The sequence below is a fragment of the Grammomys surdaster genome, unplaced genomic scaffold, assembly GCF_004785775.1.
Source record: "Grammomys surdaster isolate TR1022 unplaced genomic scaffold, NIH_TR_1.0 126131, whole genome shotgun sequence".
Taxonomy (NCBI): Eukaryota; Metazoa; Chordata; class Mammalia; order Rodentia; family Muridae; genus Grammomys; species Grammomys surdaster.
Genome location: NW_021620939.1, coordinates 7,105,344 through 7,133,137, shown reverse-complemented (window position 1 = coordinate 7,133,137; position 27,794 = coordinate 7,105,344). Strand labels below are relative to the sequence as shown.

General features: G+C 53.7%; 1 protein-coding gene across 3 annotated transcripts; it reads right to left on the bottom strand.

Annotated features, from left to right (window-relative positions):
• Window positions 1-755: 755 nt before the first annotated feature.
• Window positions 756-27,794, bottom strand: Celsr3 (cadherin EGF LAG seven-pass G-type receptor 3). 3 transcript variants are annotated; one of them, XM_028756702.1, is made up of 36 exons: window positions 23,791-27,794; window positions 21,443-22,093; window positions 20,875-21,100; window positions 20,511-20,626; window positions 20,042-20,130; window positions 19,774-19,931; window positions 19,045-19,208; window positions 18,629-18,754; window positions 18,364-18,533; window positions 17,787-17,972; window positions 16,919-17,035; window positions 16,409-16,580; window positions 16,117-16,258; window positions 15,900-16,020; window positions 15,423-15,606; window positions 15,002-15,103; window positions 14,779-14,793; window positions 13,641-13,735; window positions 13,234-13,443; window positions 12,767-12,962; window positions 12,376-12,531; window positions 11,806-11,977; window positions 11,061-11,228; window positions 10,571-10,697; window positions 10,271-10,477; window positions 9,858-10,032; window positions 9,532-9,644; window positions 9,033-9,112; window positions 8,405-8,531; window positions 7,806-7,922; window positions 7,559-7,707; window positions 7,248-7,357; window positions 6,741-6,899; window positions 5,869-6,069; window positions 4,280-5,171; window positions 756-2,409 (listed from the first exon to the last, which is right to left on the bottom strand). In XM_028756702.1, exons 1-36 carry the CDS (start codon window positions 27,509-27,511, stop codon window positions 2,382-2,384), a joined length of 9,942 nt encoding a protein of 3,313 aa, XP_028612535.1. In that variant the 5' UTR covers window positions 27,512-27,794; the 3' UTR covers window positions 756-2,381. The 3 variants fall into 3 exon arrangements, with proteins under 3 accessions (XP_028612535.1, XP_028612536.1, XP_028612537.1); XM_028756703.1 differs by having other exon boundaries at window positions 8,405-8,528; window positions 23,791-27,786; XM_028756704.1 differs by lacking the exon at window positions 14,779-14,793 and having other exon boundaries at window positions 8,405-8,528; window positions 20,875-21,094; window positions 23,791-27,786.

Here is a 27,794-nt window from a genome sequence, read left to right as displayed (position 1 = left end):
AGACCAGGCTAGTCTACAGAGATCCACCTGCCTCTGCCTAGTGAATGCTGGAGTTAAAGAAGAGATCATAGGCCAGGCAGTCGTGGCGCAGGTCTTTAATCCCAGCACTTGGGAGGCAGAGGCAGGCGGATTTCTGAGTTCGAAGCCAGCCTGGTCTACAGAGTTCAGGACAGCCAGGGCCACACAGAGAAACTCTGTCTCAAAAACCAAAAAAAAAAAAAAAGAGATCAAAGATGTTTGCCACCACTAGTGGCTTCTCAAGGCCTCCCTTTCATTTCTGGCTGCCTAGACTGGAAACTGAGCATTCAGGATCCCTTTCTGCTCCGGAAGCTCAACCCAGTTATCTCAGAAAGGCCCGATGGGTGCAGTCACGCTTCTGGCCAGATCCAAGTGAGAAAAGGCCAGTAAGGGTCAGAGTGTGGGCGGTAAGGCAGGAACTGCTGTGGCAACTCTTAGGTTTAGTTTGACAAATGGGCAGGACCACAAATGTCAGGCTCTGAATGTTAAGGAAACCCTCATGTTACTACCTAAAGTGGCTTCTCTTGGCCAGCTCCTGGGCTCCAGCTTCAGGCTCCAATCACAAGGTGATAGGCCATATTTCAGAAAGAAATGGGAACCTGGTCCAAATCTCCCATGAAATGGTCTAAAAATAACTGGGTAGTTTGAAGGGAGGAGAGCTCAGATTCCTACAAAGGTCATTCTGGGTGAGTCAGTCACAACAGTCATCACACATCTGAAATAAAAAGAGGAACAAGTGTTTTCTATAGAAGTTTATTCCCAAAACAGAGCGCGGCTTCACGGAACAATTTACACAGACAGGAAAGAGGGCCACTGTGGGAAGGGGACCCCAGAGACGGGCATCTATAGAACCTAGGACATAGCAAGGACGCTCCCCCACCGACAGGCCTCTCAGCTCTTCAAGGGTAGGGGTCGCTCTGGGTAAAGAGAGCTAGGGACCTGGCTGGTGGGATTTGGCACAGGCAGTGAAGTGGAATTTTTGAATCTCAGAAACTGCCTCCCAAGAGTATGCACAGGGTAGGGGCGGGTGGCATTTGCACAGAACCCCTGTCCTGAGCCACCTTTGGGGCAAGCTGTTAGAAGACTCAGCTGACCTTTGACCTGGAAAAAGCTGGGATTAGAAGCCTTCCTCAAGATGGCCAGGTCCAGGGGCATCACAGGTGGGTCTTTTAGGCCCCTCCCCCACTTTTTCTACCTTTCACTTGTAAACAAAGAGGGGGGAATGTAAACAAAGTGTATAAGTTCAATGTTTTAAGCTGTAAACAATAAATAAAACCCAACCATGTTAAAAAAATAACCTCGACCTGTAAACAAAGTAACAAAAATCTAAAGTCCCCAGAACTGGACATCAGACAAATAACAAAAGAGAGTTTTGTGAACAGGATCCTGACCGCTACTTTTCCCTTTATAAGGGACTAACAGAAGGCGGGGCAGCCACTGCTGCAGCCTGGTGCCAGGCAGGATCCTGTAAACAGTGGGAGGCTGTGGCACCTACATTCTGGGTCTTGGGTTCCCTTGTTTCTTCTCCCTTTGTTCACTGCCCCCCCCCATCCCTCAAGGGGACAGTGTAATGAACCAATGGCACCACAGACAAGTGAAGGAGGGACAAAGGAGTGTCCCCTCCACCCACCCCCTGTAGGAATGTCTGATTAGAGGCCCAAGTCCCTCCCTAAGGGAGAAAGGGAAGCCTTGATCTGTAAACATGACTTCTGCTGCTCCACCAGCACCGGCAGCGTCCGTCCTAGGTCTTAAGGCAGTAAGTGGCAGGGACTCCATGTAATACGTACCCACACTCACAGGGAGGAGTGGAGCAGGTGAGCCCTCAGGAGGAGGATGGAGGACCCCTGTTTCCAAGACCAACCCCCAAACAGGAGTTTGGCCTATGGGGCATGGGAGAAAATGCAAAGATGAAGTTTGCATCCTGGGCCCCAACAACGTTCAATGTGGGGAAGAGGAGGGGAAAGAGTGTATGAGCCTGACTCATTCACTCACTGTAAGATGAAAGAAAAGAGCAGGTGCTTTGCTAAGGACCCAAAGAAGGCCAAACTGCATTTCTCTCCCATCCCTTTTCTCCTTCTAGCCCAGTCTCAAGACCCCTGGGAGACAGAAAAGCTGAAAAATAACATAAGCATATCTCTCTGGTTACAAAGGTACAAAACGTATAAAAGTCCTCCTTCAGCTCCCACCCCCTGCACCTGTCACACGCATGCTCACAGATGTGCACAGGAGGGACCTCGATACTGCACTCAACTGAACTGAGGGGAGGGCTTGAAGAAGGCGGCCTTGGGATCAGTCCTGAAGTCTCTTCCAGCAGCCCAGATCCTCTGCTGCCCCTGGTGGCTCCTCACTTGCTGGGCAGCCCCTCAGGAGTGACCCTCGCTTCTGGGAATTCTGTGGAGTTGAATGTAGAAATGGAAAGTCATGGCTAAGAGGAGGAGGCTTCTCTCAGCCCGCAGCCCCTTCATGCCCATGCCAGGGTTCTGAGCCCCTACACACCCATCTGGACCCTAACTCATTAGCAAGGCTACTTGGCTGCCTCGGTCTCTCAGTGCTTAGCAGGGCACCTTCTACGTTCGGATACTAAACTCAGCATCCATAAGATAGGTAATGTCACAATCTCCACATCTCAGGGAGTTCGTTTCTCTAAACTCCCTCAACAGATGAAGAGACTACTGTAGCAGTTTGTACTGTGCCAAGGTCATAGCAGAGGAGAGATGGAACTCAGACACAAACTCTGGTGATTCTAAAGCCTGAATCCTCACTCAGACCTCAAGGCTAGACTGCAGGGGACTCTCTCATCCTTACCTTTCAGCAGTCCTCACTAACTCTAGGCTCCCAAGCCCCTGCCCCCACCCTCCTTTATGGCATCTCTCAACACTGGGCTTTGCCTCAGTCCTGCCAGTCAGAGACCCATTTTCCCCATATCCTCACAGTTATTTCTCATCCTGAAGATAGTCCAGAGAGTGAGAGAAAGAGAGAGAGAGAGAGAGAGAGAGAGAGAGATTGATTGATTTCCTATTGGCTAATAAGACCTGGCAACGCCCTAGCTGGACCCTTCTTATTCTGAGTCCCACAACTCTTCCCTCCCCTCCCCCACTTTCTTTCTCAGATTCCTGTGTATCCAGCTGGGTGTCTCTGACATCTTCAACCCCACAGATGTCGTACGCAAACCCAAGATGTACTGTGCTTAACCCCATAACGCTCACAGGTGGGCGGGCACAGTCTCATGCTGATGGAACACAGCAATGAGTGAAGGATTTATTCTCAAAAGTTAGCACTCAGTATGGCATAATACACAGCTATTCCACATGAAGGAATAGGAAGGGCCTTCCTGAACAAAGATTCCTCACATTGCCTCATGCAAATGCCTGATTATTCTGTACTTCCTTGCCCTGACTCCTGCCTGTGGAGGTCCTGTTCTGGGACGTGTAGTACTGGGAGGCTGGCTCTAACCATATAGCCAGAAAGTTCCAGCTAGTCTTATTCCCATTTTCTGGTTTGTTTTTTTGGGGTTTTTTTTTGGGGGGGCTTTTTTTTTGTTTGTTTTTGTTTTTTCGAGACAGGGTTTCTCTGTGTAGCCTTGGCTGTCCTGGAACTCACTCTGTAGACCAGGCTGGCCTCGAACTCAGAAATCCGCCTGCCTCTGCCTCCCAAGTGCTGGGATTAAAGGCGTGTGCCACCACTGCCCGGCCTATTCCCATTTTCTAATGGAGTTGTCCCTGATATGTGACTTCCTGGCTTGCTGTGATGGTTTGTATATGGTTGGCCCATGGAGTGGCATCATTAGGAGGTATAGCCCTGTTGGAGAAAGTGTATACCACTATGCCTGAATCTGAGACTTGTTTTGTCCCAGGCTGACCTTGAACTCAGAGATCTCCTTGACTTAGTCTTCTGGGATTAAAGGCATGTGCTACCTTGCCTGGGCCTAAACTTTTCATAATCACTAAGCCTCAAGATCTTCACGCCAAGATCCAGGTCAGAAACTTGTGTCTCTCAGCCTCAAGATCCAGATCACAGGTGAGCCCTCCAATTCTGGATTGTAGTTCATTCCAGGTATAGTCAAGTTGTCAAGCAGGAATAGCTATTACACTTGCTGAGCCTGAGATAGCCCTAATCTATGGGCCAACTCTCACTGCTGAGCCTGGGGTATCCCTTATCTGTGAACCACCTCTCACGCACTTTAGTGGAACCCAGGGATGGGTTCATGAAGGAGCTGCCCTAGATTGACAAGCGTGTGAACAGGGGTCTGGGCTCTGCTTACTCTGAATCAGGTGACAACTCCGAGATGCTGTGAGATGTGGCTGAGCGCGGTGTGGAAGGCCCAAGTGCAGAGGCTGTGGCAGAAGGCGTGGCCGTGGTGTGAGGGCCCGAGGGTGTGCTTGAGGACTGCACAGAGGAGAGGGCTGAGGAGTTGAAAGAGGCAAGGATAGAGGAGAGAATGTCCAGTTGCTCTGTGGAGGGACCATGGCTAGGACCGCTGGCTGGGTCCTCCCTGGCTCTGAGAAGCTGTGGGGCTGGGCCAAGGGCCTCCCGTGAGGGGTGCCGACTAGGCACCTGGTCCAGCCGCTCCCGAGAGTTCGAGATTCTAGATAGAGAGTCCAGGGGCCGAGATGGCAAGAGGGGGTCCCTTGAGAGCTGCCGCTGTGGCGACAGCGGCAGAGGCGGGTGCTGTGGGTCAAGGTCCCGGTTGCGGCGGGGTGGAGGCAGTGTGCTCAGCCATTCTCGGGGTGCTCCTAAGTCCAGTGCATCCCGTGACCCAAAGCGGCCAGCCATGGTTCTAGGGTAGTCCCGAGGTGGCTGCCTCCGTGGTAGCGTGCTGCCCCTATCTCTGGGTTCCAGGCGGGCTGATGCAGTATCCAGGCGTTCCTGGGAGCCTGGTCGGCTCAAGGGATGCAGAACAGGTGCAGGAACTGGGACCTCTTCTAGTCGCTCCCTGCTCAGCTGTCGCCTTAAGAGCAAGTCCAGCTGTTCTCGAGAGGAGTAACGACTGGCTGGCTGTGAAAGGCTACCTGTACCCCCACCTGCATAGATGCGACCATAGGAAGCAGCCGGCACAGCACGGTGGCCCAAAGTAGCTGCACGGCACCAGGACAGCTCAGGAGTGCCTCGAGCCTGAGGCACCAGTGGATATTGCAACCTGTTCTTCAGGATACCTGTGGAAAGGGCAGAATTGGGAACCAGGTGTATGTCAAAGAGCAGGCAGGAATATAGCTAAGGTAGGCCAGCTCCTGGGATCCTGTAACAGAGGTCAGAGGCAGTGCAAAGGTCCCAGAGAGACAGTAGGACAAGAGTCCAAGTGGGGAATGGTGGTCCTATGAGTCCGGCTAGGGCCGTTGCTATGGTGCAGGGTCAGGACAGACTCCTAAGTCAGAAGAGGAATAAATAACCCCAAGTCCTGGAAATACAGGCCTGGGTCAAAAGGGTAGGAATTCCCTGGGTTGTGACAGGAGCAGTCTCCAATATTCCTGCGATGCAAGACCAAGGGCAGAAACCTTTTGTGTTGATACAAGGCCAACCTCTGGAGTTCCCCCAGCCAGCATAAGAGACAGAGACCTTCTAGACCAGAGCAGGAGCTCAAAGGCTCAACAGCTTCTGTGGTTTTGCAAAAGTAAGTGGGAAGAGAAGAGAGAAAGGTAACTTCCAAGGACCCAAGGGTACAAGCCCGGAATGGAGCGGGCAGGAGCTCCACAGATGAGGCTGGGGAACAGGAGGCAGGGTAGGAGAAGATTCCCTGCCAGAGTTGAGCAAGACAATTTCCCTGTTTGTGATCAGGAAGCTAAACTACTGTAGGTCTAGACCTAAGCAGCCTTCAGGGCTCCTACAGTGAAGTCAAAGGGTCAAAGGTCATACCTTTCCTCTGTCGCTGGGCCCGGCCCAGAGAGGTTTCATCTCCACTGGTCAAGGCCAGTTCAGGCTGGTTGTTGTTGGCTGCGTCTTTGTTGCTGTCTAGTCCAAGGCGCCGTTCAGAGCCCCATGCCTGCAGAGCACACGGTGCTGCCTCACACTCTCCCAGGGCTGGCCAGTAGGACAGGAGGTCATTGCCATCCAGATCTGTGAAGCCAGAGCAGGTTACAGAGGCCCCTTGTTTGACTCCAGAGTTTCCTGGAGTGATTTAGACTCTGTGACCCCTGATACTAACGACTCTCCAAATCCTGGCTATCTTCACTGAGAAAAAGGAGAGGGAGAGCTGGGGAGACGGCTCAGCAAGTAAGAGCACTTTGCCACCAAGTCTGTCAATGTACATCTGAGTCCCAGGACCACATGGTAGAAAGAGAACCAACTCCCACAGGTTGTTGTTACCTTCACATGAATACTATACCACATAGACATTTACACACACACACACACACACACACACACACAATCTTTTTCAAAAGAAATAGGAGCAGGATGACATCCCTTCTCAGATTGATGGAGTCAGTGAAGGAAGGCTTACTGATAGCCGTTATCCTTAGCTAGAGGGATTTAAATGAGGTGGAATTTCGATGGCTGAGTTAAGGGAGACCTATATAACCCCAACTCATAGGGAAGCCAAGGGTTGAAGGGACAAGTTACTCTGTAACATCTCTGACTTCATTACCATTACCCAGGTTGCTCCTGGGCTCCTAGAACCTGGATAGGAATGGGGCTCAGGAACCCTGAGATGGTAAGGTCCCTACATCACACCCAAGTGAGACACGGAAGTCCTTTGATCACCCGTGGAATCAGCCAGCTCCTATCACCTTTGGGGTGGGCAAGGAGCCTCTCACTCTGGGCTGCCCTGCGGAGTGGACGTTGGAAACGCCCTCGAGTCCGGCCATTGTCCTCGCTCTCTGAAGATGGGATGGACAGACTCCTCTCCTCCTCCAACGACAGGTCACTGTCAGAGTCAGAGTCTGCACCTGGCATGGGAAGGTCAGGAGGAAGGTGAAATGGCAGGGGACTTGAGGGATGAGAAAAGGTCCTGAGCTGAGGGTCTGGAGGTGGGCGGGCAAGACAGCGAGGGGGTTAAGGCAGGGAGCTGGATGGGGCTTGGAGTGGGGGTTAGGATCAGAAGGGCTTGAATCAATCATGGACGGACTAGGTCAGAAGTGGGTTTGGACAACCAGTGGATAGGTGCTTTCTGAGGCAGCGACCTGACAGGAGTTTATCCCACCCAGTTAGCCACTGCCCCCATTTTGGGGCAGAAGAAAGCAGATCATGAAGGCCCTCTCTACCCACTCCTCCCCGGCCCTGGGCTCCAACTGCACCAGCATCTCGATGGAACATAGCCACATCCAGGTCAGTGGGGCCGGCGTGAGCCTGGAGGCTGTGCTCGGTGTGCTCCGTAGTCAAGCCGTGTCGGCCCAGAACATTGTCCCTGGGAATGAAGAACCTTCCATCAGAGCAGCCTGTGACAATGTGCTGTGGAGGCTTGGGACTATGGAGGAGCCTCTGAGTACTTAACAGAAGACATCAGGGCAAAGCAGCAGTCGGGTTCCAGGTAGCCATCCTCCCTCTGATCTGGTAAAGCCAACCCCAGGTGAAGTAGTACTGGACTAAGCCATACATGGCTGCTTACCTGAGGTAGCTGCGGCCCCGCTGGCTGTCTTGGTCCTGGGCCCTGCCAGAGCGAGCACTGCTCACTGAAGAGACGGTAGAGGCACCAAGAGTGATGCGGATAAGGCCACTCTCCTCAAAGAGGGCCGTGTTGTTGTAGGCCCCAGACCCCTGGCGGGAGGTGGGTGGGACAAAGGTGTGGTGAGTTAGTTCTGAAGAGCCTCAGATCCAGGCTTCCATCCCCATCTCCAGCCCTAGCGGTCTCTCACCGGCCCTGGCGCTGGCCTTGTCTCCTCGGGAGCTGCCTTCTTGCCTAGACAGGCTGGCGTCCAAGCAGCCCGAGCATCTGCATTCAGGACACAGAAGAGCAGCAGTACAGCCAGGCCCTGTGGGTCAGGAAGAGTCAGAAAAGACAGATGCTCAGAATACAGTCAACAGGGTGCCAATCAGGGGCCAAGACAAGGCTCTATGGGTCAGCACAGAGGGGAGCATCAGCTGTCACAGGGAGGACTCCAAGGGAGTGAGGATCAGAAAGAAAGGCAAGGAGGGTCTCAGAACTGATAATGAGAAGGGCATATGGCGGGAGGGGCTGGAGTCAACGATAGCGTGGTCAGCAAGGGGTCAGAAGTCACAGTGTTGATGAAGGTCAACCTAGGGTTAGCACCCAGCCTGATGTCAGTGATTAGCTGGGTGTCAGCTCTAGGCCTGGGGTCAGTAACTAGGGTCAGTGTCTGCTCTAGGATTCACATATCATAGTCATTCAAGCAGAGTGAGCTCCAGGACTGGTGGCAATGCCACACCTAAGACTAGAGGCTAGGATGCTGAAGCCCCATCAGGGTCTGGGATGGGAGAAGGGCACCAGAGGTACCTGGAGGCCACAGAGTCCAGCATGGAGGTAGTGGAAGGCCAGTATGCTGTGGTTGACTGCCAGAAGGCCAAAGAGCCAGGAGGCACTGACCAGCAGAAGGAGCAGAAAGGAGCTTCGAAGGGTCCTGCTGTAAGGACATGGGAGACACAGGAGGTATCCCAGGGTCAAGCAGGGCTTGTGTAGGTGACACAGAAGGACACACAGGGATGGAAGAAACACTCCTCACACAGGAACATGGAAGTCTCGGGAGGACTCTAAGGGAGATGGGCAGTCACACAAAGAACCGGAAGTGTTCAGGGAGCCATGAGAGACCATGGAAAAGCCAATGGAAGAACAGCCATGAGAGAAACAGAAGCTAGGCAGACACATACATGGTGGGGTGAAGTGAGTCATTCAGGCCACGGGTGATTCCAGGGGGACCCAGGGGACTGAGGGCAAGAGTGAATGCATGTGTGGGGCCAGAATATGGTAAAAATATCAGAGAGGGACCATAGGCCATGGCAGGGGTGACTTCCCTCCATGCAGAATTAGGAGTCCAACCTCCATCCGGTATGCTTGGGGCCCAGACCCCACCCAGGAGGAGTCTGCCATCCTGAGAACCCCTACTTCCCTCCACTAGCCAACTCACAGCACAGAGGTCTTCTTGGCCTCCCTCTGCCCTGTGGAGCAGGATGTGCGGGCAGCGAGGAGAAACATGGTCCCATTCATCTACACCCACAGTGGAGAGAGAGAGACAGAGACAGAGACAGTAAGGAACAGAAAGAGACCAAGACTACACTCCCAACCATAAAGAGAAAACAAGAGGGGAGAGAGTGAATCTGAAGCAAAAAGAGACAGAAGAGCTGAAAAAAATCACACAGAAGAGTCAGAGATGGAGAAGAAAGCTGAGTGGGGTTATGAGAGCCTCAGAGAGGAGTGGGGGCCGAGACAGGAAGAGCAGGCAAGGCTTGGGCCCAGTCCACCTCACACCTCCATGCCAACTGAGTGGGAGCTCACTCTGTGACCCGACATGAGGTGGAATCAGCCAGATACCATGCACCACCGTCTGGCCCTGCCACACACTTGCTCCAAGCCTCCTCCCTCCTGAGACTAAAGCACACAGGTAGCACCAAGATCCAGACACATACCACAATAACAAGGACGATAGGGCCGGCAAAACTCCAGATGAGAGGTTCATGGATGGAGATCCAGCAGAAGTCAGGGTTCCCATAGCCCTCTGGGTCCAGCCCAACAGCAAGGCCTTTGAAAAGAGAAGTAAGACCAAAGCGGTGTATTCTCAATTCTGACCCTCTAGTAGGGGAAGGAAATGGGGAAGGGCAAACAGGATCCTCCCTGACTAGGAAGCATGGGGGCTGAGGTGGAGGGATCATGACAGGGTTTGGAGACACAGTCTGGAGTCAGACCAGATGACAGACAGTTTGGGGATCCCAGGCCTGAGCGGGTAAGACCTCACCCAACAACACAGCAGGGACGCCCCAGCCCAGGGCATGGTAGAAGCGCATAGCGCCACGATCCACATTTCGAGGCTCAACCTGCATTCGGTAGAGGTGCAGGCCCTGCACCAGGAGCCATGCAAAGGTGCTGAGGAAGAAGTAATGCAGAAGGATGGCGACCGCAGTGCACAGCAGCTGAAGGCAGGGCCAGGAGACCGGTGTCAGAATCCTGCCTACCTGCCACATCCTTGACTGCACCCCAGGTATCTTCCCACTTACTTCCCTAACAACGGCATCTAATCCCGGCCAGCATCCCGCCCCAAACCGGACCGCGACTTAAATATCCCTCAACTTAGATCCTGAGCTTTGGCCCCAGGCTTTCTAGAAAAAGGCAGAGTCACGGAGACAGGGTTCCCCGGCCCTGCCCCTGCACCTGATTGTGGGTCCTGTGGATTCCCAGCAAGAAGAGGAGCTCTGCCACTCCCAGGGCAGCTGCCACATTGGCATGGATCCCACGCACATTGGACTTGAGGCTGCGCAAGCTCAGCAGGACAGCTGCAGTCAGTACTAGCGCGGTCACAGACACCGCCACGACCACATGAGTGAACACTGCCAGCAGCTCTAGGTCTCCCTCTAGCCGCTGTGGAGTTAAGGATGGTTACTGGGATGCTGGGTAGAGCTTCTCTGCCCCCGCTGACTTCCCGCATCTTTGGGTCACCGAATACAACTCTACCTCACGGGGAGAGGCATCCATAAGGACTCCAAAAGTGCCTGTTCGGCTACAGCGACACCGTGCATGGGATCCATTCCTATGTACCAGTTCACAGTCCCTTGCTGTCCACATACCATGCTGGTCTGCCCTGTATCCAGAGGAGAGTTGGGTCTACCTTTCCGTCCAGGAAGGTAGACCAAGCCATATGCCATGGCTGACCAGGGTCTGGGATACCTGCACAGCACAGGTTGTTTCTAAAAACACCAGTCAGTGTTTCCTGGGCTCCCAGGGGCTTCAGACTCACTGCCTAGACTGGACTCTGAGACCTGAACAGCTCCATTGCAGGCAGGGATTTGTGAGATGGTGGGGGAGGGAGAGGATGCCTGGGGTTGAGGAACGACATTCCTCATGGAGCTAATTGCACAGTGGCATAGATAGGGACTTCACGGACAGGCTGGAACACATCCCAGAGGTTAACAGGGACAAAAGGTTTCCAGAATGGGGTCCTCACGGGCCAGGTGGGTCCCACTGCACACAGATGGCCTTGCTCCGATTCGCTGTCTGTAGTAGGCGGAACTCAAGGTTGATTGGGGAGACCAGGACACCCCTGAGGAAGTTTCGTCCATGGAAAACAGCCACGCTGACCACCGGGGAGTTCATAACAGGGTTCTGGGGGAGCCTGAGAAGATACCCATCTGGTCTTAGATACTGCTGACCAAAGAACGATTGCCCACCTCTCCCTGCCTTCAAGCCATATGCCATGACTGACCAGGGTCTGGGATACCTGCATAGCACAGGTTGTTTCTAAAAACACCAGTCATTGTTTCCTGGGCTCCCAGGGGCTTCAGACTCACTGCCTAGACTGGACTCTGAGAGCTGAAAGCTCCAGACCTATCAAACTCTCCCTTCTCCCATCTCCTTCTGACCTCCCCAGCCAATCTGCCTTTGCCTTTCAATTGGCCTCTCTATACCTGGATCATGTACTCTTCTCCTCTGTGTGTGTGTGTGTGTGTGTGTGTGTGTGTGTGTGTGTGATGGTCCCCATGTCTGTCTACCCTGGACCTCCTCTACTCTTTATAACCAAAGAAAGTTCACATGGAACCTAGTTCAGGTAAGCTCCCTGGAAGTGTGGAGAGGACCTCTGTTTACCCGTGGACCTGCTCATCTGTCCAGTGAGGAAAGAAGTACTGGGTGGGGTAGACACTCACAAAAGACTCAGGGTTGAGGGGATTAGGAGCTGCTTCTATGTCTGGTACCTGGCACCTCGGCGCTCAGCTTGGAACTGGGCGGGGAGAAGCCCTCCCAAGGCTCGGTACACGAGCAGAATGACTATGGAGATCCCAGGCTCAGACTCAGGCTCCAGAGGGGCAGGTGGGGAGGCCACACTCGAGGCTGTGGCGTTTTCTGCGTTGCTGCTTGTGGGCAGAACTGCCAAAGGAAAGGAAGGAAGCTATAGTGACTTCTTACCATGAGTATCCACAGACCTAGCGCTGAACCCAACCCGGCATCAAGCACAGAAATCAATTCCACACAAATCCAACCACTGGGGAGTGGAGGATGCAGGAGCCATGAAAGGAACATGGGAAAGGAATCGAAGCTCGTAAGGCAATGTATATGGAGGTGGCCTGGGGGAAGGTCTCACACAGCAGCCATGAGGTAGAGGGGGTCTGGCAAGGAAAGAATTGGTTAAGAGGATGATATGGTATCAGGCTCCTTAGGAGATAAGGAGACAGACCCTGGCCCAGCAGTCACTAAAAGGGCTCCTACCTTCCGACGTGGATGCCTGTGGAGATTGGGAAGGCAATAGCACATGTGTGTGAGCCTACCTTCAGACAGGGACGGCTGTGGGGACTGGGAAGGCAATAGCACATGTGTGTGAGGATCCCAGGCATCCTGGCCCCGGAAAAGGTTGCTGTGATAGCGGGGGTAGCGGTGGGCTCCCTGGGTTGAACTTGGATGCTCCATACGGTCAATGCTGAGCACTGCCCAAGAAAAAGAAGGGTAAGCCCTGCCGTGGACCTCCTTCCTATGCCAAGAGTTACATTCCCACCTATGCCTGGGCTTCACAAGCCTTGTTTTCCTTGGTATGAGTGCAAGGCCCTGCAGAGCACTGGGGATGGGAGTAGGTGTGGCACAGAAGTAGTGTTAGCCCCAGATCCTGCCCCCCCCCCGCCCTTTTACAGCTCCTACCCTTCTCCTGTTCCATCTACCACTCACTGATATTGGGTGTGACTAGTCCGACAGGATTCAGATATGTCAGCTCCATATTCCTTGCAAGGGTGGCTGCATATTCCTCCAGATGCCGCACCAGCCCTGCACTACCTGGAGAGCCCCCAGGGGCCCGCTGCCCCAGGGCTGCCCACAAGTCTCCTGTCTCTGGAGCAAGCAGTGCAGAACCAGCCCATAGAAGATTCTAGAAGGATGGAGAAAGAGTTGGATTCATCCAGGTGGTGAGGATGTACAAAGGATTGGGGCAGGTATGAGGGGGTCTAGCCAGGTATTTAGTGAGGACCCAAGAGGCAAAAGGACAGAACTGGACAGGAAGAGTGAAGTTGTAGAAGCCTCACTTTTCCAGAGGTGAGGCTGGGTAAGAAGCTGGGTGTCCAGGGCTAGGTGGCTAGGGAGAAGGAGCCGTGGAGGTGGGGATCAGGGCCATGGAACAGGGGACATAGAGCACAGCCCACCTCATTGAAGTGAGCATCTTGTGTGGCTGTCAGCCCGAAGCCCTGCTGATGGCTCTCAAAAGCCAGCAAGTAGGCCAGCAAGCGGGCAGTGACTCGGACATCTTGGCTAAAGTAGTGGTCAGTCTGGCCAGTCACCTCCCGCAGCCTCTGAGCCAGCTTCTTGGCCTCCACAGTGTCCAGTGCTGTCTTGTTCAGCTCCAGGCCGTCCAACTGCCAGGACAAGGATGGCGGTGGTTGCTCTGTGGTCCTGTAGGCCTTTCTCAAAAGCCTTACAGGAAGAAAGGCTTGGACAGATGAAAGGGCAACTAGGAAATTAATGCCCAAGAGGTCAAGGGCTGAGGTATATATTGGGCCCATCACAGGCCTGAAGGTCTTGGGTGTAGGGCACTATCTGGGCAGAGTCTCACCAGCAGACTAAGCTCTCGAAAGGCAGGGGAGGTACAGTTGAAGAAGTCAGGCTCCAGCCAACCCTGGTCTTCATCACACAGCCGCACCGCAGCACCTGGAGACGGGCAATCTCTGGTCAGGCCTGGAGCCTGAATATTTTTGCTGATAGGTGGCCACAGCACCCTCTTCTATCCCACAGGGAGTCTTGAGGTAGGGGCCAGAATAATAAACATCTATGGCTAGGTGCCTAGACGCTGCAGCCTGAGCTACGTGGGTCCCAATAGCTTGTAGGTCAATTCTCCCAAGAGATCTATGAACCATTTTCACTGCTGACCACATAAAGAAAAGTATGAGGATGTGCTATAGACACACACACACACACACACACACTCCCATACATTCACTCACTCATTCACACATACAGTTTTGGATAACCTTACATGTCATCACCTACACACATACACACACACACAGACACTGATCTCTTGCATACTCCCAAACACACTGACATAGACAAGATTTTCTAGGAGTATCATCTGACCCAAGTGAGGTGGGAGTAGGGTTCTCGTACAAGTTTTAACTACCCCAATGGGGACTTTACAATCATTGCCTTCCCTTGTCTATGGGGTTGGGATAGAAGTTGAATAAGTTGTGTCCACCAGCAAAATAGAACCTAACTTAAATTCAGATCCCCAACCCCTCAAGACAGACTCACAGACACATGCACAGGCACAGGACACACGTGTGAGCATGCACACACAGAGAATCTCTGTCCAGCCACTGCAGAGACCTCAAGCAGCAGGGAAGATTCTGGGAGGCCCTCAGGCAGCAAGGAGAAGCAGGTGGGTGATTCTAGCCAATAGGGAGAGTCCTACAAGGACCCCAGAAAGTGGGGAAAAGTGTGCATGGGCATAGAAGTGGAAAGAAGATCTGAAGGGTCCCGGATGATGGGGAGGGATCCTCTAGGACCCCAGGCATCAGAGAAATTCTATGGGGTCCTCAAGTCACAAGAAGGGGTCTCCAGGAGGCTAGGAGCAGGTTTTAGAAAGCTCAGGCAGCAGGGAAGAATCTGCAAGGACCTTAAGCAGCAGGAGGGGGTCTGCAAAAGCTCTGGCAGTGGGAGGGGGCAGCGCACCTGAGCAAACACGTACCCCTTACCTGTACCCCGCAATCCTGCCCAGAAGCCAAGAGAAACAGATGGAGGCTTAATGACAGCGTAGGAAGAGAACCAGAGCCACTAAGAAGTATAAGGGGCCCATGCGAATGTTCCCCTACTCCCCACCGAGATCCAACCACCCAACTTGGTGAAAGAGGAGACTGCAACAATCAGAAAAGAGACCTGCCCCACCCTCAGCAAGAATGCTGCACACCACATACTCACCCAAGGCCCCCCGGGGACAGGGTACTGTGGCCAAAACACCAAACTTAGTCTGGGGCCACCACACACCAGATCTCAGGGACTTGGGGCAGGCATCGTAAAGTACTAGGGAGAAAGGGAGCATTGAGCCTGGTGGCCAGGTTCCATGGCAAGCAACACCATGCCCACTGCTCTTCTTCCACTCCCATGCAGCGGCCCAGGGTCTACCACCCCTCTTCTGGCTTCTGAAGCGCTGGCCTGTTAGCTGAAGCTTGGCTGTTACAAGACAGCCAAGTATGCTCACTGACTGTAGGGCTCCCTGGGGATAACTGGTCTCCCTCAGGAAGAGCTTCCTGGAGCCCTCCACCTCTAGGGGCCAAGAGCACCACAGACCCTTTAGCTAGAACCAATCCTCTCCATGTGGTGGTAGATAGAACTTGCTTACCTCGGCAACCACTGGCTGTCACCTCCGCAAAGGGGCTGTCACAGCTGTTACACTGGCGGCCAAGGGCTCCTGGGCGGCAGGGGCACTGCCCGCTGTGGGGTGCACATGAGCGGGAGGTGGAGCCCACAGGGTAGCAGTCACATGGGAGGCATGAGTCACTGCCCCTCGGTCGATAGTGGAACTCCTGTTTAGGGATGGGTCAGGGGCCTGAGGTCAGAGGTCAGGCTTAAGGGAAGGGTCTTAGGTGCAAGCTTGGGGAATGAGTAGAAGAGCCAAGGGCAAAAGTTAAAAAGAAAAAAATAATTAAAAAGAGCTCACAGGCTAAAAAGACTTGCCTCAGATGGGTTTAGAGATGAAGGATGAGAGGTGGTAACTAGATTGTAGGAGACAGATTAAGAGATTAGGGCCCAAGACAGGTGGCAGAGATCATAATGTCCAAGGAAAAGTTAAAGGTCAAGGGTCAGAGTCTAGGCCAACCTTGCAGTGGCACTGGCCATTTGTCTTGTTGCAGTTGGGGTCAAAGCCCTTGTGAACATCACAGTTGCAGGGACCACAGGTTGGGCTTCCCCACCATCCCCGAGGGCACTGCTGGTCTATCCTGGGAATGAGATTAGGGAAAGTGCATCCATGAGACTTGCGTGGCCCCGCCTGTTCCTATAGGGCCTTTCCATCATCCAAGTCCCAAGCCTCTCACCTGTGCTCACAGTGCTGACCAAAATAGCCACTTGCACAGTCACAGGTGTAGCCATGGGGAGCTCCTTGAAGGTGCCGGCATGATCCCTGGTTTTGGCAAGGGTTTAGGAGGCAGGCATCCACACAACCTGGGCCGTAGTAACCTGCAGGTTGGGTCAGGAAGCTCAGAACACTGGTCAAGGGGCACAGAAAGAGGTAGGGTCCTAACTCTCACTCTCACCTGCTCCAGATCCCCTAGTTCCTGAGCCTTCTCCGTGGCTCCTGCTTCCTTCCCCAACTCTCTCAATACCCACCTGGCCGACAGGTGCAGGAAAAGGTCTGCCAGAGGTCTTTGCAGTCAGCATGGGGAGGACAGGGCCCAGATGCACAGGGGTTGGTCACAGTACAGCCAGGCTCCACATTCACTCTGTGGCTGGGAGGTAGCAGGGCTGAGGACCCAAAGGGTGTGAAGCCAATCCACACCCCCTATAGGCATAGACAGCAAAAGGTGAGATTCACATCAAAGCAGTCCTATTTAACCAGACACCCTGTCTGATGATCCCTGACACACAATCTCTGTTGCTTCCACAAGCCCGCCCTCTAAATATTCCCCACCTAGCCCCCATAAAGATTCCTTACTGTGCTGTTTCTGACACATATTCCAGATGACCTTTGATTTTCTAAGCTAGACTCTTGCTTCCACCAGAGGAAGGTCTGATTTGTCTCTGATCTCTCTGGGTCACCTAGCCCCACTCCCATGCCAACATGTACTTGAATGCTATTTTTCAGGTCCCCAGTGACCCCCATATCATGACAGGCCTCACCTGAATACAGCCAACCAGACCCTGAGGCCCCTCCTCCTTACTGCTGGGGGGCAGGCCTCCCACATGGAGCTGCTTTACTTTCAGGCCCTGCAGCTCACCCCCCATGGCCATGGTATCCTAAAAGAAGGGGACAGTCAGAATTGAGGGAGGGGCACTTAGGAAACCCTTGTCATATCCCCGAGTCAGAATGGCTTGCTTCTAGCCCTGTATGACCACGCTTTGTCTTCTGTATCAGAAGAATGGTTTGGGAATGAGTTGCCCCTAGGTTTGGAGAACTTGCTGCGGCATGGGGTATACATAATAGAAAAGCTTCAGTTAAGACCTTAGCTCGGGGCTGGAGAGATGGCTTAGTGGTAAAGAGCACTGACTACTCTTCTAGAAGAACTGGGTTTGATTCCGGCGCCCACATGAAAGCTCACAACTGTCTATAACTCCAGTTCCAGGGATTCTGATACTCTCCTGTGTCCTCCCTGGGTATTAGACATGCATATGGCACACATACATACATGGAGGCAAATACTCATACACATAGCATTAAAAAGAAAAAGATATGCTCAGACAGGCCCCTCCCTCCTGTACCCAGAGATTAGGGAAGATACTAGAAGGGGCTTTCAGGAGTCAGGCAAAGTCAAAGTCCTAGCTACAGAGGTACCCCAAGATCAAGCCAGAAATCTAGGTAGCCTACCCAACACAAGCAGGGAGGCCTAAGAGACCAACCAGGCTGGTGGAGTGAGGTCAAAGCAAAGGGTAGGAGAATATCAGATGTGGTAGTTGGAGAGTGGAAAGGAACTGGACAAGATGCGGGGTCAAATAAAGTATGTCTTGTTGGAAAGCTGAGAACAAACTACCCTGGGGTCAGAGGTCAGACCTGGAAGAGGGTGAAGTCCAGTGAAATCATAAAGATATGATGGCCCCTTCGGCCACCTGGCTCCTCCTGCAACTCCAGCCGAAGATCATGCCACCGGCCATCGCTGACAGTCATCCGGTCTAACAGGAGGTGGACAGTGTGGCCTGAGGCCCTACTTAGTGTCACAGACAGCAACCCTTGATCTAGCTGTGGGTAGAAATGCACAGCCCAAGGGTTAGACTGGGATGAGGTTGGTTGGTGAGATCAGAGGGCGTAGAAGTCAGGAATATGAGTTCAGAACAGTAGACACAAAGCTATACTTAATACATAGACAACTCTTCGGGAATATCATGTTGATATGGGTTGGGGGAAAAGGACAGAGCCAGGGGTTATGGGTTCTAAGAGCCACGTGTATGCCTTCCACATGCAGAGAATATTATGGTAGGGAGAGAGTCAAGGTCCAGGGTCCAGAGCAGAGTCCAGCGTGTTAAGACATCTGATATAGAACTCTGCTATATGATCAGGCCCAAACCCAGTTGTTGGGGAGTATCAGAGATTACCAAGAGGGTGAAATGACAGATGGGAAGAACAGACACACCTTGCAGAGGAGCACACTGTGTGGCCCAAGCTGCACGTGCATCAGGACTCCTTTGGTTGCCCATGTTCTAAATGATAGTCCCAGGTACCATGGCACAGACACAGCCATGTCATTTCCAAAGTCCCAGCTCAGTGTCCCGTTGCCTTGAAAACGGTAGGGATGGGCCATTGCTGAGGAGACAGAGAAGTAGGGTTACAGATCCTATCCTAAGAACATACCTTACTTACCCTGTGAGGCCCCCTTCTGCCCCATGATGTCCACTCACTGAGTCGACAATCTTTGCCACCAAAGCCCACAGGACAATCACAGCTGAAGCCACCCCAGCGCTCAGAGCAGAAGCCATTGTTCTTGCAGGGGCCTGAGGCACAAAAGTGTGACTTGGCCTGACAGCCTGGAGAGAAAGGGACAAAGAAGATATGAGACCCCCAGGGGAGGGATCTGAGTGCTGGGCAGGATGTTTGCGTCCAGAGGAGCTCAAAGTGAACATGGTTTCATTCTCATATTTTCAGGAAGTAGACAGAGGAAGAGTAAGGCCCTACAGGCTGGACTATAGTATGGATTTTGCCATTTAATACCAGATTAGAGTCAGATGTAGAGCCATCCCATGGAACCCTCCAGCTCCACATCACGACAGAGAGAGAGGGACATAAATGAGGAAAGGTCGGAGCTTTGGAGGCCTACCTGCCGTAGTGCCGTTGTTTGCAACAAAGGCTGCCATGTCCATTCGGCGGCCATCAATGTGCAGGTCTCGCATGCAGCCAATGAAGTCCTTGTGGGACACAGGGAAGTTCTCGGGAAGGTTGGGGACACCCCCCAAGAGCAGAGGGCCCGTCAGGTCCAGGGACCTGGGGGTCAGGAGCCTGGGTCATTTGTGGGTCTAGAGCCAGAGTAGGGCTCTGTGGGGGCCACAGGAAGCAGGGGATAGGTCTAAAGGAAGGATGATTAGGTAAGGGCGGCAAGGCCAGGCTGAAGGAGAGTCAAGACTGCAGTAGAGAAGATAATGGGAAGATGGTTGGGGAAGGGTGGGGTACTTGAAGGCTATGATGAAGAGTAAGGCATTCAGGTGGCTGGGGTTAGGGTGGAGAAGAGGGACTGAAGGGATGAGGTGAACTGATTCAATAGCCTTAGGGTCTGCTTATGAGCTGTACAGACTAGAGGCAGTGTGTGGCGTTAAAGACTTAAGGAGTATAGAGATTTTAGAGGACAGAACACCCAAGGACTTTCTCTGAGGATTCAGTGGAAGCCAGAAGCCAGGGGTGGAATATAGGCCTAGGAGCTAGGCTGAGTAGGCTCTCAGGGTTTTTGATGTGCTGGTTTGGGAAAAGAACAAGGAGTTGGGTAGGCTATGTGAAGGGTTTAGGTGGACTCTGGTAGGTGGAGAACATGAGGATCGGGAGCTGGGGGCCTCACTTCTTGGAGCTTGTTTGCACACCAGCAGCTGCACACGAGTAGTTGCCAATCTCAGCCCCAAACTGCAGAGCCACAGCCACATTGCAGTCATCCACGCTCAACACAGCCACCTTGTCCTTTGATGGGCCCTGGGCACCCCCTAGGGCATCTGTCCGGGGCTAAAGACCAAGCGCACCAATCAATGATGCCCCTATGGTAATTCCTAGGAGAACTCAGCATCCCAACTCTTCTATACACCCCACCCATATCACGCCGGGGTGATGACCACCTTGTTGTAGTATCTCAGATGCACTGTATGCCACTGTCCATCACTCAGGCCTCCTGGAACTGTGGGGCTGACCACTGTGTTGGATTCGCCTGTGGGGAGTACGCATGTGAGATGTTGTCTGGAGTTCCCGAGTGGCACCTTCCCACTCCATTTACATAGGAACAGATACTCTTGGGATCATGCTGAATAACTAGATAGATCACCATAGCCCCTAGTGACCATACTGTTTGAACTACAGTGTCCTTGGACATAGGACAAACACAGGAGAAACAGGAGAATCACAGAGAGATGGACCTTCCCTGAGGGAGTGGCCATAGAGGCTGGTTCTCACTGTCATCTGTTTGGCATTGAAGAGTGTGTTTGGGAGCACAGTGAGGGACACCTGAGGAGATTCATGCATTGACTTTGCCAGCCATCCCAGGAACACGTGCACCTACTCACTGTCACAAAACTCCAAGGGAGCACCCACCCGTGGAATATGTAAGCCGCACTTGGCCAGCCACAAGCTCTAGAGCCAAAAAGTCATGCTTCTCATTCAGGCGCCCGTTGTAGAAGAGTAGCCCGCTGGGTTGCACAGTTGCAAACCTGAGTGAGGTGGAGTGGGACCATTAGGAGCAGACATCTCACGCCCTACATTGGAGAACCAACTCAAGCTAAGACGGGAGAATAGGGTGGGAGATGCCAGTGCAATGACCCTAAGATACCGCAGCAGGGGTCAGGGAAGAGGACAGTGTCCAGTGAGAACCTCAGGACCTGGCAGCCAGCAATCTGGGTCAGGGTCACGTAGGTAGGGACAGTGGAAAGATGTACAGTGATATGGGGCGGGCACCTACGAGAGGGACAGCGTGAGGTGGAAGCGCTGTCGCAGGCCGCGGAACATGACGAAGGAACTGGGAGGAAAGGAGCGTGCTGCCACCTCACAGCGCGGGCCCTCGAAAGCGCCGCCTGCGGGGCACTGGCAGCGAAAACCGCCATTGGGTGCGTTGGTGCAGGTGCCCCCGTTGCGGCAGACGCCGGGCACGCAGCGTCCAGCTTCAGTGTCCAACTCGCAGTCTTCCCCTGCAAGGCGGGACCCTCAGAGGATGCCCCGCCCACGCCCCGCCTCTCTAGGGACGGGACTTCGAGATCCATCCGCTCCACCCCTCAGCCTCTGAATGGTTGAGCTGTCTGTGGGCACGCCCTCATCTTGTCTCCGCCCCGCCCCGCCCCGCCCCGCCCCTAGCTCACCTTGCCTACTACTACTTCTACTCTCTGAGCTTTTCCACTTTCTAACAGCAGTGCTCAGCCGCGCCTCTAGCTGGTCCAGGTAGCCTCAGAAAGAATGCTGGCTGCTTACTCGCACTCCGGTAGTCCCTTCCTTCGCTAAGCTTCGTCAGGACTTCAGCACTGCATCGGACTTACCGGTGAAGCGCGGACGGCACACGCAGGTGTAGCCTCCCTCGCGCCGCGCGCACGCGCCACCATTGCGACAAGGGTTCGAATAGCAGAGGTCGAGCTCTGTCTCGCAGAAGTCTCCTGTGAAGCCAGGCGGGCAGCGGCAGCGCAGACCCGCGATGGGCTGGATGGGTCGGAAGAGCGTGGAGGTCGAGGCCAGAAAGGGCGCGGAGGAGTCGAAGCGGAGCACTGACACGCATTTCATGTAGTTCTCGCAGGGCTCGCGCAGGCACACGTTGTCGTCGAAGGGCAGCACGTCGAGCAGCGAGCGGGCCGCCAGGGCGGCACGGCGCACGTACAGTTGCTCTTGTAGTTCCTCCGAGCTGAACCAGGGCCCTGCAGCGCCTGCCCCAGCCCCACGAGGTGCCAGCGCTGAGAAGCTCACATTGAGCACGGTGCCCCCCACATCCGTGTCATTTTGGATGTTGAAGATGAAAACGTCCTCCGTAGGTGTTGCGAGCACTGCAGCCACACCTTCAAGAAAATGACCCAGCAGCGGTGACAGGAAACGCTCTTGCCACATGTTCTCCAGGCGAACAGTCAAGCTGTTGGCCAGCAGCTCCTCCGTGATGATGACCACACGCAGAACACACTGGGCTGTAACACTATGCAGGCCATCTGCAGGCATAGGCAGAGACAGTGGTCAGTTTCGAGTCAGTAGCTGCCTCTCCTTGGGCAAGGGGTCTGGAGCCAGTAATTATCTAGACCTCTGAGTCAACAGACTGACCCCTAACAAGGCACAAGTGAGTCTGGGGCTTAGTAATCACCACCTGTCCCAGCTTCAAGGTACCCACAAGCTGCTGCTGCCTACTCTGACATCCCCAATATGGGGAGAGGCTTGAATCAGTAGCTGAACCAGATCAGGTCTGACCTTTAGCAGTAGGGAGCTCCACCAGCCCCGCCCCCACAATTACCCAAGAGTAAGTCAATCTACAAACACACAAGAAGTTCCATAATTGCTCAGTAATCCATACTCTTAGTCATTGTGATCAATAAGCTACCTCCACTCAGGATACAAGAAGAAGCCAGGACCACTAGTCATTCATTTCTAGCTTTCCATCTTCCCTCAGTGTAGTAGAAACAGAAGGACACCCCCTACAAGAAACAATGGGGGCTGGGAGGAGGCCAGGCAATGTGGTGATCCACACCTTTAATCCCAGCATCTGGGAGACAGAGGCAGGTAGATCTCTGTGAATTTAAGTCCAGCCTGGTCTATAGAGTGAGTTCAAGCCAGAGCTACATAGTGAGACCAGTCTCAAAAAACAAACAAAACAAAAAAACAAAACAAAGAAGGAAGAGGAAGAGAAAAGAAGGAAAAAAGATAAAAGAAAGAAAGAAACAAAGATGTGGTTTCTGTTGGCGTTACAGATCTAGCTTTGGCCAGCAAACTCCTCTCCCATGGCACTAGATAAAGTCTTGGGCCAGTGAAGCTCAGTGGATTTCTCCACAACTCTGGACCAGCAAGCTCCAGGAGTAACAGGGAGCTTGCTGTATACCCACATTCTGGGTCTTCTTTAGCATGCTTTAGTTAGCAAACTGCCTACCACTCTGGCCTCGGATTTTGTGACTTCAGTGTCCATCCTGAGATGAGAGCTTTGTTCACCTCAGATGTCGTGTGTGTTGTTTGGTCCAGAAAGGTTGGTTGTTGGGAGAACTGGGAGTAAATGAAGAGCATGCCTTATCTGCAGTGCCAGGGGTCCTACCTATTCCCTGGCTGAGACAAAAAGATTCTTCAAACCTCTGGCACCTTTAGAAGGCGGGACTTCAAGAGCATTTTCCACCATGTGAAAGCCTGGGGAAAGGAAGGCCGTTGGATTTCTGGACATTTTCGCACAGGAAAGGACCTTGGACTTCTCTTTGGAAAGCAAAGTGGGCCCACTTCCTGCATGACCTGCTTGAGGCTGCCAAAGTAAGCTGCTCTTCCTGACCACTGAAGTGAGGGGCTGACTAGACCCAAAGTAACCCTTATCGAAATAAAACACAGGCATGAAATAAACAATCTGACATTCTGGCTTCTCCTAGAAATACATGAACATTAAAAAAGAAGAAGAAGAAGGAAAGAAAAGAAAGAAAAGAAAAAAAGAAACTTCTGTCCCCTCCTCCTTTAAAGAGAGAGGAGCAATGCCTATGATAACAGTTATTTATGGTTCTCAGATGTCCTAGAACCTTCAGGGTTCTGTCAAGACCATCCAAGAACCTAAACAGAATCTCTGAAATCTATGGGAGCTCTTACTGGGTACGAGAACTCATCACTTTGGGATTCTGTTTGAACCCTGACAAGGTCATTAGATTACTTCCTGCTCGGCACCCCTCACCTGTTACAGTTACCAGCATGGAGGCCACTAGTGGGCGGTTGTTGTCCAACTTTCTGCTGAGTCGAAGCTCCCCACTGGTCTGGTTCACCACTAGCAGCTGCAGTTCATTGCCCCTCTCAAAGGAGTAAAAGAGGTGATCAGAGACATCAGGATCATAAGCTGGGATTCGCCCAATGATGCCTGAGGGGAAAGTGTCCGAACGGTTGGATACGTAGTTGTTAAAGAGGATCTGGAAGTTGTTGAGCACAGGACTGTTATCATTCTGGTCGACCAGGCGCACATGTACAGTGGCCCTGCTGACCAGAGGAGCAGATGTGGCCTGCACTACAATTACATATTCCTGACGGGCCTCATAATCCAAGTCAATGAGTGCTGTGAGCTCTCCAGAGAAGATATCCATTTGGAACAGCTCAGGGATGTTCCCTTCCACAATCTGGTACATTATATGAGCATTGGGGCCATCGTCAGGGTCCACTGCGGTGATCTGAGCCACCACAGACCCTACAATGCTGTTTTCCTTCACCTTCACTTCAAACTCCTCAGCTGGGAAGATAGGCGCATTGTCATTCACATCCTGTACCGTCACCTGGATGCTGACTGGAGTCCTCAGTGGGGGCACACCACGGTCCACTGCATAGGCAGTCAGCTCATACACCGGCACTGCTTCCCGGTCCAGTCGCCTCACAGTCCTGACAATGCCAGAAGTGGGCTCAATGGTAAAATCTCCATCCCCATCTTCCCCATTCTGGAAAGTGTACTGGACACGGCCATTGGCATGAGCATCCCGGTCAGTGGCTGAGATCTGCAGAACACTAGTGAAAGGTGGAGCATCCTCGGAGACCAAGCCTGTGTAGTGGGAGGCCACAAACTGGGGAGCATTGTCGTTCACGTCGTTCACCATCACCTCCACGTAGGTGGTATCTGCCTTCTGTGGTATACCATTGTCCCGAGCGGTAATGGCCAGTGTATAGGTCACTTGGTCCTCATAGTCTAGTGGAGCTTGTAGCGTAATGGCCCCTGAGTCGGCGTCAATTCGGAACTGGGGCAGGTTGTCTTCCAGAAGGTAGGTGATGCGAGCATTTTCACCTACATCGTCATCAGAAGCACTGATGACCACCACAGTGCTACCCACTGGGCGGTCTTCATTCATGCTCACCGAGTAGTGGGCACTTTGAAAGACAGGCCTGTGTGTGTTGGCATCTGTGATGTTGATATGCACATAGCAGTGGTCGTGAAGGGCACGGTCAGATGCAGTAAGCACCAGCTTGAAGTAGCGTTCCTGCTTATAATCCAGTGGCAGGGCCAGTGTCACCAGGCCCACACCACCCTGGGTGCTGATGGCAAATCTGTTCCGAGTGTTGCCACCTGTGATTTGGTAGCTGATGGCACTGTTGGCATCTCGATCTACCGCAGTCACACTGACTACACTGGTGCCTACAGCTGCGTCCTCATTGAGCCGAAGGTGGTACTCTTTCATGGTGAACTCAGGCCGATTGTCATTGACATCCAACACAGTTACTGTGACACTGGCTGAAGCAGAGAGTGGGGGTGAACCATGGTCTCGAGCCTCCACGCCAAAGAAGTAATGTTCCACAGATTCACGGTCCAGGGGACCACTCACAGAGACCCAGCCAGTGGCACTGTTTATCACAAAGGGTGTGTCTGATGCCACACCAGTTAAAGAATACTCTAACCTGGAGTTCTCCCCATGATCTGCATCCACTGCTTGTATGTGAATTACTGAGTGACCCAAGGGTGCATTTTCCAAAACAGAGACCTGAAAGGGTGTGCTGACAAAGATAGGAGTGTGATCATTGATGTCTACCACCTGGATGCTTGCCAGACCTGTGTTGTTGGACAAAGGTGGCCGGCCTGCATCTTGTGCCCGGATTCGCAAAGCGTATTCTCTCTCTGCCTCAAAGTCCAGAGGTGCCATTACCTGTATCTCACCCGTGAGACTGTCGATGGCAAAATGGCCCCGGCTGTTGCCGCTAATGATGTTATAATGCACCAAACCATTGGCATCCTTGTCCTTGTCCGTGGCAGTGACACGTAGCACCACCGTGTGAGGGCGCACATCCTCACGCACCTGTGCCACATAGCGCTTCTCGCTGAACTGGGGCGCATTATCATTCTCATCCAGAACAGTTATGTGCACTCGCACGGTGGCTGAACGTGGCCCAGGCTCCTGGCCCTGGTCACTAGCCTCTACCACCAGCTCATAGCTTTCCATGTGTTCCCGGTCCACGCGGCCACTGGTACTAATAAGGCCCGAACGTGGATCAATCTCAAAAGCAGCGGCCGCTGCGGTGCGCGCAGCTGGGGATCCCACGAAGCGGTAGCGCAGGTTGGCGTTAGGTGGCGCGTCGCCGTCGGTGGCACGCAATTGCAGGATGGGGTAACCTTCTTCCACATTCTCACGAAGTGTTTCCCGATACTGGGCTTGCTCAAACACTGGCGCGTGATCGTTTCGGTCAACTACTGTCACCGCCACCATAGTGGTAGCTGAGAGGCGCGGTGAGCCGTGGTCCTGTGCTGTCACTCGAAGGTAGTGGCGTTCCATACTCTCACGATCCAGAGCGGCCGCCGTGCGGATGAGGCCACTATGAGGATCAATGCTGAAAAGCTCCAGCGAGCGACTGTTCATGAGCGCCGCCAGCGAGTAGACCAGGCGCCCAGCCTCGCCTGGGTCCGGGTCTTGCGCCACCACGCGCAGCACCGCTGTGCCCGCTGCCTCATTTTCAGGAACCAGTGTCTGGTAGTTGTATTGAGGAAACTGCGGGTGGCGGTTTGCAGCACGACGGGGACGACCCTGGTTCCTTGAGAGTATTCGCTTGGCTTCAGGACCAGTCGGGAACCCGGGAGGGCGCGGCCCAGGGCGCTCAAAGAGGAAACGGCGGCGGAAGAGACCTCGGGAGCGCATGCGCTCGGGAGCTGTCCGAGACTCGAGAGGTGCTGAACCCGGAGTAGGAGCTGTCCTCACAGCACGTGGTGCTGAATCCTCCCCCAGAACAGATCCCAAAGAGCCGGGGAGGCAGTCCCGCCGAAGGGGTCCCCGCTCCACTGTGGAAGTCGCGGTTCTTTCACCCTGACCCTTGTGTCTTGGCTCCCACAGTTTCCCGCAGCAGCGAGAGGTTTCCACTCTTTTGCGGATGCTTCTCCTAGCATTATGCTGGAAGGCCACTGGCCTGGAGCCATCAGGCTGAGCCAGAAGTTCTGAAGGGTGAGGAGAGCTGTTCCTCAGATCAGAGTCCCCTGGGGACAGAGCCTCGGGTGGCAGGCTACCTTTTCGTAAAGGCCCTGTCCTCCCACAAGAGGAGATCTCTGGGTGCCAACATAACAGATATTCCGGACCCTGACCTGTCTCTTGCTCACGACTACCCAATGTCTGGACCACTAGCTCCGCGTTTGGTTGCTCAGGGGCCCCTCGACCATTCCGGGCGTTTTGCCTACCTACTCGGAGCCTCATGAAGACAGGCTCCCTGACCCCCAGGCCAGGATCTCCATCTTCCCAGACGCCGGGAGACTCGGGACAAAGAGCTACGGCTCCACTGCCGATTTGCGCTCTTGGCCCAGTAGCAGTAGCTACCCCTGGGTCCCAGCCCTGGTCCCCACCGCCCCCCAGCTCCTCCCGGCTAAACGGGAACAAAGAGAGGAGAAGGAGCAATAGTACCGGGGTCGACGGTCCCGGGAGACCCCACCATAGAGGCCGCCTCGCCATCACCCCCGCCTCCCGTCACGGCCTCCGCCGCCCCCCGCCCGGGTCCGAGCCTTGGGCCCGCCCCGCTGCCCTGGCCCCCTCCTGGGCCCCTGCCGCCGCCCCGGCCCTCCGCCCCTCTGTCCGTCGCTCCGCGCCGCCACTGCTCTCTGGGCACCATCTACTCCGCGGCCAGAGCCCCTTTGGCATACAACCCCGGCTTTTGCCGCCCCCACCACAGCATCCCCGACGCTGCTGCCGCCTCCCGACGCTCCAACATGGCTCCCGGCCGCTCCGATGGTTTGCT